Source organism: Salvelinus alpinus, chromosome 25 (genome assembly GCF_045679555.1).
Source record: "Salvelinus alpinus chromosome 25, SLU_Salpinus.1, whole genome shotgun sequence".
NCBI classification, from domain to species: Eukaryota; Metazoa; Chordata; class Actinopteri; order Salmoniformes; family Salmonidae; genus Salvelinus; species Salvelinus alpinus.
In genome coordinates, this window is record NC_092110.1 from 3348958 (window position 1) to 3360996 (window position 12039).

General features: G+C 40.1%; 1 protein-coding gene across 2 annotated transcripts; it reads left to right on the top strand.

Annotated features, from left to right (window-relative positions):
* Positions 1 to 15: 15 nt before the first annotated feature.
* Positions 16 to 11136, top strand: LOC139553221 (putative deoxyribonuclease TATDN3). Of its 2 annotated transcripts, none has more exons than XM_071365309.1 (9): positions 16 to 217; positions 338 to 370; positions 857 to 1015; positions 1124 to 1186; positions 3048 to 3157; positions 3302 to 3357; positions 7246 to 7358; positions 7625 to 7702; positions 10355 to 11136. In XM_071365309.1, the coding sequence occupies exons 1-9, from the start codon at positions 164 to 166 to the stop codon at positions 10496 to 10498; spliced, it is 810 nt and encodes a 269-aa protein (XP_071221410.1). In that variant the 5' UTR covers positions 16 to 163; the 3' UTR covers positions 10499 to 11136. The 2 variants fall into 2 exon arrangements, with proteins under 2 accessions (XP_071221410.1, XP_071221412.1); XM_071365311.1 differs by lacking the exon at positions 10355 to 11136 and adding an exon at positions 9624 to 10176 and having other exon boundaries at positions 38 to 217.
* Positions 11137 to 12039: the final 903 nt, after the last annotated feature.

Consider the following 12039-nt stretch of genomic DNA (forward strand, 5'->3'; position numbering starts at 1 on the left):
TGGACGCTGATTGGATAATGAAAACGGTGACGAACCAGGAAGTGGAATCCACAATATTTTCTTTACGTGACAATTTGGGGAGAGCTTTTGCAGAGCATGTTTCTATGAAAATTATAGCCTATTTAGTCTCAATTTCTCCACCTTTAAATAAATAAAATTATCCATGAAGGGCTTTATTGACTGCCACTGTCACATCTCTGCAGGAGATTTCGACAATGTATGACTTTTACGTAACGCATATTGTATTAAAGCTTTACCAATTGTTGGTTCTGTATTAGATATGACAGTCTGTTTGTTTTGTCTAATGCTTTAATCAATTTATTGTATTTTCTTTCAGGACATAGAAGATGTGATTGAGAATTCTAAAAAGGTAACTGTAACTTGATCAGTTGTTGTTGCTAATGTCGTAGTCCAGGGGAGGGCCCCTAGTCATTGGCGTGTCCTAATGGTATACATTTTACCACTAGCCGGCCTCTGCCAAGTACCCTGCCCAGAACTTTAGTACTTTTACTAGCCGGCTACCACCCGGTCCTCAACTATGCACCTTAGAGACTGCTGCACTATGTACATAGTCATTGAACACTGGTCACTTTAATAATGTTTACGTTACTGTTTTACCCACTTCATATGTATATACAGTATTCTAGACAAGGCTAATTCTATATAACTACTGCTGTACACACCTTTTCTATTCATATACTGTCCATAATGTATAATGTCTAATGTCTACACACTATGAACATTTTGAATGTGTGTATTGTTAGGTATTACTGCACTGTTGGAGCTAGGAACATAAGCATTTTGCTACACCTGCAAAATATGTTTACGTGACCAATACAACTTTATTTTTTTTCAGGCTGGGCTTTTAGCACTACTAGCAGTAGCAGAAAATGCCGGAGAGTTTGAAAAGATTATACAGCTGTCACAGAGGTTCCCAGGCTTTATTTTCCCTTGTTTAGGAGTCCATCCTATACAGGGTACAGCTCCTGAGCCACAGAGAGGAGCCTTACTCCAGGTATGTGCCCCAAACAAAGATCATAATCTTCATCGCCACCACCATCATCAACATAATGCATGTCTACTACGGCACTGTTTGTTAAATGGTCAGATTTTCTCTATGCAGGATTTAGATGCTGCTTTGCCCCTGATAGAGAAATATAAAGACCATCTTGTTGCTATTGGGGAGGTAAGTAGTCTTTGTATTGATTTTGTGTGTAAATTGATACAGATCCACACTATTCTCGTCCAGCAGGCAAAACTCTCTATATACACTGCCTTTCAAAAGTATTCTTACCCCTTGGATTTCTTCACATTTTATCATGTTACAAAGTGGGATTAAAATACATTTAATTTGCATTTGTTTGTCAACAATCTACTAAAAATACTCTAATGTCAAAGTGGAAGAAAATGTATATTTGTTTAAAAGATAAATCAAATTTACATAACTAAAATATAGTTGTTACATAAATATTCAGCCCTTTTGTTTAGGCAACCCTAAATTAGTTCAGGAGTTGAATTTGACTTAATAAATCACATAAGTTGCATGGACTCACTCTTTGTGAAATAATAGGCGTTGACATGTTTTTTTTTCATGACTAACCCTTCCTCTGTCCCCCATACATACAACATCTGTAAGGTCCCTCAGTCAAGTATTGAATTTCAAGCACAGATTCAACTACAAAGACCAGGGAGCATTTCAAATTAGTAGATGGGTAACAATAATAAATCAGACATTGAATATCTCTTTAAGCATGGTCAAGTTAATAATTATGTTGTAGATTATGTATTAAAACACCCAGACACGGCCTCCCGGGTGGCGCAGTGGTCTAGGGCATTGCATCGCAGCGCTAGCTGCGCCACCAGAGACTCTGGGTTCGCGCCCAGGCTCTGTCGCAGCCGGCCGCGACCGGGAGGTCCGTGGGGCGACGCACAATTGGCCTAGCGTCGTCCGGGTTAGGGAGGGTTTGGCCGGTAGGGATATCCTTGTCTCATCGCGCACCAGCGACTCCTGTGGCGGGCCGGGCCAGTGCGTGCTAACCAAGGGAGCCAGGTGCACGGTGTTTCCTCTGACACATTGGTGCGGCTGGCTTCCGGGTTGGAGGCGCGCTGTGTTAAGAAGCAGTGCGGTTTGGTTGGGTTGTGTTTCGGAGGACGCATGGCTTTCGACCTTCATCTCTCCCGAGCCCGTACGGGAGTTGTAGGGATGAGACAAGATAGTAATTACTAGCAATTGGATACCACAAAAATTGGGGAGAAAAGGGGGTAAAATTTAAAAATAAAAATAAAAAAATCACCCAGACACATCGAAGATACAGTCGTCCTTCTGAACTAAGCTGCAGGACAGAAATGAAGGGATCAGGGGTGTTACCATGAGGCCATTGGTGATTTTAAAACAGTTACAGAGTTCAATGGCTGTGATAGGAAAAAACTGAGGATGGATCAACAACATTGCAGTGACTACACAATAATGACTTCAATGACAGAGTGAAAGAATACAAATATACAGAATACAAATATTTCAAAACATGCATTTTGAATGCAACAAGGTGCTAAAGTAATACTGCAAAAAGACACGGCAAAGGAATAAACTTTTCGGCCTGAACGCAAAGCTTTATGTTTCGGGTAAATCCAACACAACACGTCACTGAGTAACTGCCTTCTTATTTTCAAGCATGGTGGTGGCTGCATCATGGTATGGGTATGCTTGACATCGGCAAAGACTGGGGAGTTTTCAGGATAAAAAGAGACCGGATGGAGCTAGACACAGGCAAAATCCTAGAGGAGAACCTGCTTCAGTCTGCTTTACACCAGACACTGGAAGAGTAGTTCACCATTCAGCAGGACAATAACCTACAACACAAGGTTAAATCTACACTGGAGTGACTCACAGCTGTTATCGCTGTATTGAAGAAATCCAAGGGGTATGAATACTTTTGCAATGCACTGTATGTGGTAATAAGCCTGGGGCTGGGGTTAGATCCACACTAGACAGTAACTAAGTGGTTGGTTGAGGATCTTACATCACTGATAATCAGTCATCATTGTAGGTAGGCTTGGATTTCACCCCCAGATTTGTCAGTGGTGACGCAGACAAAGACAGTCAAAGACAGGTGCTTATTCGGCAGGCAGAGATTGCAAAACAACTGGACCTTCCGCTGTGAGTCCTACACTAATATAAACCAAATCAAAATTATTGATCATGCGTTGTTGTTGGCATTGATACATTTTCCTCGCAGTCCATTTGTTTTAATCAATATATCTTGTCAGATGTTTTTTGTAACATGGTGTATCAATTGTTTAGAAATGTCCATTCAAGATCTGCAGGCAGACCTACTATACACCTGCTAAAGGAACAAGGTAATTTCATATATTTCTATGTACACTACATGACCAGAAGTATGTGGACACCTGCTCGTCGAACATCTCATTCCAAAATCATGGGCATTAATAGAGCATTAATGGAGTTGGTTCCCCCTTTGCTGCTATAACAGCCTCCACTCTTCTGGGAAGGCTTTCCACTGTTGGAACATTGCTGCAGGGACTTGCTTCCATTCAGCCACAAGAGCATTAGTGAGGTTGGTCATTGATGTTGGGAAATTAGGCCTGGCTTGCAGTCAGTGTTCCAATTCATCCCAAAGGTGTTTGATGGGGTTGAGGTCAGGGCTCTGTGCCGGCCAGTCAAGTTCTTCCACACCGATCTCAACAAACCATTTCTGTATGGACTTCGCTTTGTGCACAGGGGAATTGGAAACGCATGGAAACCCATTTCATGAAGCTCCAGATGAACAGTTATTGTGCTGACGTTGCTTCCAGAGGCAGTTTGGAACTCTGTAGTGAGTGTTGCAACTGAGGACAGATGATTTTTTACACGCTTCAGCACATGGCGGTCCCGTTTTGTGAGCTTGTGTGGCCTAGCATTTCACGGATGAGCTGTTGTTGCTCCTCTACGTTACCACTTCACAATAACAGCTGTCGTGGAAATTCTAACCAGAAGAAGAGAGACTAGTTTCTTCAAACAACAACTTTATTATAAGATTTGCAAAAATGGAGCGGTTAACAATCACTCAAAGGTGCAGAATTAAGAGCCTAACGAACAGAGTTGGCTCTTAGCTTTTATGGTAAAGTCCAACCTCTTTGTCTATGTGGCAGTTAGCAGATATGTGCAAACGGGTGGGGAACATAGTGTATAAAAGGCGTTTTGCTTGTCTGTGCAAATTGATAGCTGATGTTGCCACCATTGTTTGTTCCTTCCTGCAAGTTTCCACACAGATGAGTTCCTACAGTTAGTACAAATGGGATGTCACATACTGTGGTCGCACCCGGTTCTTATCTGTACACCCAGACGTATGACTAATTCACACAAGACAAGCCTGCGTCAGCAAAAAAGCAACTAACATTTAACAATGCACAATTCTCTTAAGAAAAAACAGCATATGATGTCTAAAAGTAATTTTCCACCACAGTCCACCCTTTTGAGACTATGTCTCAAACTAATAGAAAATTACTTACAAGCATTTTCATCAAACAAGCATTAACATGAGGGGAAAGAGGAAAAATTGAAGACTTTCTTACACTTAGTAAATTACCTCCTTTGTCATTGAGTTTCAAACCTTCACATAGTGCAATTCATTCTCAGAAGGGGAAAAATAACATAAGAATTAAACATCGGTACACGCTTCATCACCACACGCAAGGCAATCGCTTCGTTTGGTGTTTGTTTGCGAGATCACTGATGAGCTCTTTCAGATGTTCCACTACAATAGTCAAGTTACCCTCACCCTGGGGTATGAATGTACAGCAATGGTCACTGATCCTTCGGCACACTCTGCAGAAGATGTGATGCTACTACTACAGCGAACTTCCCTTCTGGTAAGATGGCCTCCTGTATACAGGGATCTTTGGCTATTTCAAGCATTGTACATTATTTGGCAAACCCCTCACTGAAAGTTGACAATAATGTCTGAAATGAAAACACTATCTCCGCTAGAATCTACAACTAACACCCTTGTGCAGCAAACATTCTGTCTCAAACACATGCCCTGTATGTACTTAACCTTTGACTACAAATGCATTTGCACATAAATCATTCCATCTAACCCATAACATGTTAGTCACTACTGCTAGTCGACTTATATAGTTATTAACATACTAAAACTTGCTCATATCAATTGTACTGTATCATCCAGAAAGCCATATGTATTGAAGCGCTTTAACATTAGAATACTGATAACATGGTAAAACAAAACCCCTACTATCAATGGTTATAAAACCCATCATGGTTCTACAACCCAAATTTAGAATGACAGTCCTTAGACTCAACGTGAAACACTATCACTCATATTCAAGACCCTCGATTTAGCACACGCCGACACAGTTAGAATGTACATTTACAAACAGGGGACCATGTAAATAGAGTTTATACTACTTATATTACCAGTATTAACTTTTCTCATTACAGACCCCATTTGTATCTGTTTTACTGTCGCGAGTTGCATTTTAATGACAGATCGGTATCTCAATGCATTTTAATTTAAATTACAATACGCTTCCCAGTGTGTAGACCTCCAAAATCCACATGATACTCAAAATAAACAGTTTAGGGCAACTCTAAATCAATGTACAGGCACAGTTAACCACCCCCTCCTTACTGGAACTCTTCTCCTGGTGTTTCTTCCCTTTCTGAAAGTCACTGAGCTCTTCAGTAAAGCCATTCTAATGCCAATGTTTGTCTATGGAGATTGCATGGCTGTGTGCTCGATTTTATACACCTGTTAGCAACGGGTGTGATTGAAATAGCCGAATCCACTAATTTGAAGGAGTGTCCACATACTTTTGTATACAGTGCATTCGGAAAGTATTCAAACCACTTGACTTTTTCCACATTTTGTTACATTTGTAGTATAAACTGTATATACATGGTCCCCTGTTTTGTAAATGTACATTCTAACTGTGTCGGCGTGTAATACTGCAAAAAATGAACTTCATATCCTGAATACAAAGTGTTATGTTTGGGGCAAATACAACCCAACCCATCACAGAGTAGGGCTCTTCATATTTTCATCAGCAAGGACTAGGGAGTTTTTTGGGATGAAAAGAAATGGAATAGAACTAAGCACAGGCACAATCCAAGAAAAGCTGGTTCAGTCTGCTTTCCAACAGACCCTGGGAGTTGCTTACCAAGCAAGACGACATTGAATATTCCTGAGTGGCCTAGCTACAGTTTTGACTTAAATTGGCTTAAATCTATGGTAAGACTTGAAAATGGCCGAATAGCAATGATCAACAACCAACTTCAGAGTTTGAAGATTTTTTTTAAAGAATGATTTGCAAATATTGTACCATCCAGGTGTTTTAAGCTTTTAGACTTACCCAGAAAGACTCAGAGCTGTAATCACTGCCAAAGGTGACTCTAACATCTATTGACTCAGGGGTTGAATCCATATATAATATATTAGTGTTTTATTTTTAGTATTTTTAAAATATTGTTTTTATTTTTACAAAGGTTCACATTTTTCTTACACTTTGGCAGAGTATTTTGTGTAGATCGTTGACAAATAATTACAAATCCATTTTAATCCCACCTTGTAACACAACAAAATGTGGAAAAAGTCAAGGGGTGTGAATACTTTCTGAAGGCACGGAATATGCCAAGTTAATTCATATAGTAAACAATGCATGTCTCAGGACTACCTGGCCTGATGACTCCTTGCTGTCCCCAGTCCACCTGGCCGTGCTGCTGCTCCAGTTTCAAATGTTTTGCCTGCGGCTATGGAACCCTGACCTGTTCACCGGACGTGCTACCTGTCCCAGACCTGCTGTTTTCAACTCTCTAGAGACAGCAGGAGCGGTAGAGATACTCTGAATGATCGGCTATGAAAAGCCAACTGACATTTACTCCTGAGGTGCTGACCTGTTGCACCCTCGACAACCACTGTGATTATTATTATTTGACCCTGCTGGTCATCTATGAACATTTGAACATCTTGGCCATGTTCTGTTATAATCTCCAACCGGCACAGCCAGAAGAGGACTGGCCACCCCTCGTAGCCTGGTTCCTCTCTAGGTTTCTTCCTAGATTCCGGCCTTTCTAGGGAGTTTTTCCTAGCCGTCGTGCTTCTACACCTGCATTGCTTGCATTGCATTGCTTGGGGTTTTTAGGCTGGGTTTCTGTACTGCACTTTGTGACATCAGCTGATATAAGAAGGGCTTTATAAATACATTTGATTGATTTTGACTTTCCACTAGGTGTTGAGAAAGCTCTTCTTCATGCTTTTGATGGGAAACCCTCAGTTGCCATGGAGGGAGTAAAGGCTGGGTATTTCTTCTCCATTCCTCCATCTATAGTAAGAAGTGAACAGGTAAAGAGTTTTTTAATTATTATTTTTCTGTAAGTGTATTAAGGCTTTTGTTAAATTCACTTTAAATGAATTGTGATTTGATTTGTTTTCTCACACTAAGTAGTACTAACACTACAGCACTTGTTCGCTCGTTGTTAAAAAAAAAATTGTTGATGCATTTTATCTGAACAGATGTGAGTCTTGTACTGTCTGAACTATGTCACTATGTCATGTGCTAATTTGAACTTATGTCACTTCCTTAAAATTTAAAAAAATCCCACAAGTAGCAGAAGCTAGTGAAACAGCTGCCGTTGGAGAGCATGTGTCTAGAAACCGATTCACCTGCCTTGGGTCCAGAGAAACAGGTAGGATTGTTAACTTATTTATTTATTTACACTCAAAAACAAAATGCAATATACACTAGTGTTCAAAAGTTTGGGGTCACATAGAAATGTCCTTGTTTTTGAAAGAAAAGCTCATTTTTTGTCCATTAAATAACATCAAATTGATCAGAAATACAGTGTAGACATTGTTAATTACTGTTGTAAATGACTATTGTAGCTGGAAACGGCAGATTTGTTTTTAATGGAATATCGATACAGGCGTACAGAGGCCCATTATCAGCAACCATCTCTCCTGTGTTCCAATGGCACGTTGTGTTAGCTAATCCAAGTTCATAATTTTACAAGGCTAATTGATCATTAGAGACCCCTTTTTCAATTATGTTAGCACAGCTGAAAACTGTTGTCCTTATATAAAAAACAATAAAACTGGCCTTTAGACAAGTTGAGTATCTGGAGCATCAGCATTTGTGGGCTCGATTACAGGCTCCAAATGTTCCGAAACAAAGACCTTTCTTCTGAAACTAGTCAGGCTATTCTTGTTCTGAGAAATGAAGGCTATTCCATGCGAGAAATTGCCAAGAAACGGAAGATCTCGTACAACGCTGTGTACTACTCCCTTCACAGAACAGCGCGAACTGTCTCTAACCAGAATAGAAAGAGGAGTGGGAGGCCCCGGTCCACATCTGAGCAAGAGGACAAGTACATTAGAGTGTCTAGTTTGAGAAACAGACGCTTCACAAATCCTCAATTGGCAGCTTCATTAAATAGTAGTAAATAGACTCCGGGATGCTATTTTAATGGACAAAAATGTTGCTTTTCTTTCAAAAACAAGGACATTTCTAAGTGACCCCAAACTTTTGAGCGTTAGTGTACATAAAACATAACACAGTATATATACTGAACAAAAATATAAATGCAACATGTAAAACAAGGACATTTCTAGTGACCCCATATTTCAAGAGCTGAACTTTAAGATCCCTGAAATTTTCCAAACACACTAAAATTAGATTTCTCTCAGTTGTTGTGCACAAATGTTTTTACATCCCTGTTAGTGAGCATTTCTCCTTTGCCAAAATAATCCATCTACCGGACAGGTGTGGCAGATCAAGAAGCGGATTAAACTGCATGATCATTACACAGTTGCACCTTGTGCTGGGTAAAATAAAAGGCATCTCTAAAATGTGCAGTTTTGTCACACAAAACAATGAACACAATGCCACAGATGTCTCAAGTTTTGAGGGAGCGTGCAATTGACATGCTGACTGCAGAGCTGTTGCCAGATAATTTAATGTTAATTTCTCTACCATTTGGCAGTAGGTCCAACTGGCCTCACATCCGCAGACCACGTGTATGGCGTTGTGTGGGTTTGCTGATGTCAAAGTTGTGAATAGAGTGCCCCATGGTGGCGGTGGGGTTATGGTATGGGCAGGTATACAGTGCCTCCAGAAAGTATTCAGACCCCTTGACTTTTTCCACATTTTGTTACGTTAGTCTTATTCTAAAATATATTTTTTAATCCTCTTCAATTTACACACAATATCCCATAATGACAAAGTGAAAACAGGTACTTAGAAATGTTTGCAAATGTATTTAAAAAAAAATTAAGGTGTGCTAAGCTTGTAGCATCATACCCAAGAAGACTTGAGGCTGTAAATGCTGCCAAAGGTGCTTCAACAAAGTCCTGAGTAAAGTGTCTGAATACTTATGTAAATGTGATATTTCAGGGTTTTATATTTTATACATATGCAAACATTTATAAAACCTGTTATTTGCTTTGTCATTATGGGGTATTGTGTGTAGATTGATGAGAAGAAGAAAAAAATGTAATCGATTTTAGATTAAGGCCGTAATGTAACAAAATGTGGAAAAATTCAAGGGGTCTGAATAGTTTCCAAATGCACCGTAAGCTACGGACAACAAACACAATTGCATTTTGTCAAAGGCTATTTGAATGCACAGAGATACCGTGACGAGATCCTGAGGCCCAGTGTTGTGCCATTCATCAGCTGCCATCACCTCATGTTTCAGCATGATAATGCACAGCCCCATGTCGCAAGGATCTGTACACAATTCCTGGAAGCTGAAAATGTCCCAGTTCTTCCATGGCTTGCATGCTCACCAGACATGTCACCCATTGAGCATGTTTGGGATGCTCTGGATCGACGTGTACAACAGCGTGTTCCAGTTCCCACCAATATCCAGCAACTTCACACAGCCATTGAAGAGGATTGGGACAACATTCCACAGGCCACAGTCAACAGCCTGATCAACTCTATGAAAAGGAGATGTCGCGCTGCATGAGGCAAATGGTGGTCACACCAGATACTGACTGATTTTCTGATCCACACACCTACCCTTTTTTAAGGTATCTGTGACCAAAGGATGCATATCTGTATTCACAGTCATGTGAAATCTGTATATTAGGCCCTAATGAATTTATTTCAATTGACTGATTTACTTATATGAACTATAACTCAGTAAAATATTTGAAATTGTTGTCTGTTGCATTTATATTTTTGTTCAGTGTAGATTGAAATCCATATGCCATTGACTTTATCCTGGTTTGAAAGTGGTTGTACATCAAATAATGTTTGAAAGTGATTGATGCATCTAAGAATATATTTTAGAGATGGTGTTACTAACACTAGTCATGCTTTTGCATCTTGAACATAGGTGAGAAATGAGCCAAAGAATATCTCTGTCTGCGCTGAGTACATCAGTAAGATCAAAGGGGTTCCCTTGGAAACGGTGATGGAGGTGACGACACAGAATGCCCTGCGCCTGTTCCCTAGGCTCAAGACATTACTCAGAGCCTGAACAACCAAGTCCGAGTTTCAATCCAAGGCATGTTATATAGCAGTGCATGGCTCTTGACCTTTTTAAAGGTAATTTACGCTTGAGGGAAAGGGAAAGGGGGACACTTAGTCAGTTGTACAACTGAAAGCATTCAACTGAAATGTGTCTTCCGCATTTAACCCAACCCCTCTGAATCAGAGAGGTGTGGGGGGGCTGCCATAATCGACATCCACGTCTTCGGCGCCCGGGGAGCTGACATGCACAGTGTTTACCGTGAATGTGATCTCCGCGAACGTTAGGGAAATTTTCTTTCAGTGGAGCATGGTCAGCTGTCCAGTGCTCTGCTCTATAAGAGGCCTTGGATTGAATCTCACCCTCTTGGGTGAAGTTCCTGAAAGTCACCACTGTCTCACTTTGGTGTTATATCAGCAAGAATTTAGAGGGAAATAAGGCAACAAAAAGGCCTACAAACTGAACAGCATTTATAAAGACTTTCAAGTTAGAGCTGCTTTTGGACTCTGTATGCCTTGGAGTTGAGGTGTAGAGTTTAAAAAACAAACTTTGAGATTGAAATGTTTCAGTATTTCTGTTCATATCCAACATCTGTTATATAACAAACTAAATAAATATGACAAATGTATTTCTTTAAGTAAATATGATCAGATTTCTTGTGCTACATTCCTTGTGCTACATGTAAATGATGTGTTACAACGACACCAGACAATATATTTAGTTTTGGTAGACCTTGTCTGTTATCTTAATAGGAAAAACAATATTGAAAGAAACAGGAGCTTTCCCACAGAAGTGCTACACCAGGAACACAAAAGCACGTCACTACACAGGAGAGTCATTTGAACATATTTCTAAAAAAATCTAAATGCATTTTTTTGGGCAGAAATGCCTTCTGGAACATGTGAACTTTCATGTGCCTTAATAACAAACTTGTATTCCATCCGTAAATTGTTAAATTACGAGCCTAGTTAGTTTAGTGATGGAAATTACAGGAACCTTCCCGCTAGCCATGATTGGCTGAGATAATGGATGGTCTGGACATGCCGGGAGATGAGTTTGGATTGGTCTGCCATGTAGCGTGCTTCTGTTTATGACGTGAGCTGCTCTGTATGTGTTGATAATACTTTCTACCGCAGTTTTTGAAATATATAACGTTAGCCATTGAGAACTACAAAAGTTTTGCTACTTTTCTCAACATTGATGCCCTGAATTTAGCAGGCGCTATCGACAGATCAGTTGGAAAAAAGTGATTTGGTACTTTCTGCATACGCCACGGTCAGTGTGATCTGGAGTAACTTGACACAATGCTGGCAAAACAAGATGTAGCTGCAAGAGTTAAATGTTTCCAGTCTGTCGTGAAGCGTTCATCCATGTATACGGGTAAGAGTCTAGCTATATTTTCAGATATTATATGTTTCTAGTTTTGTCAGAAAGTCGTTTTCATGGCAAGTTAAATTGTACTGTTAGCTAGCTAGCGAACGTTAGCTTGCTGGCTCACAAGTGAACATTATGTGTATGATCTGTGTAGTAATATTATTCGAATCAGAAAC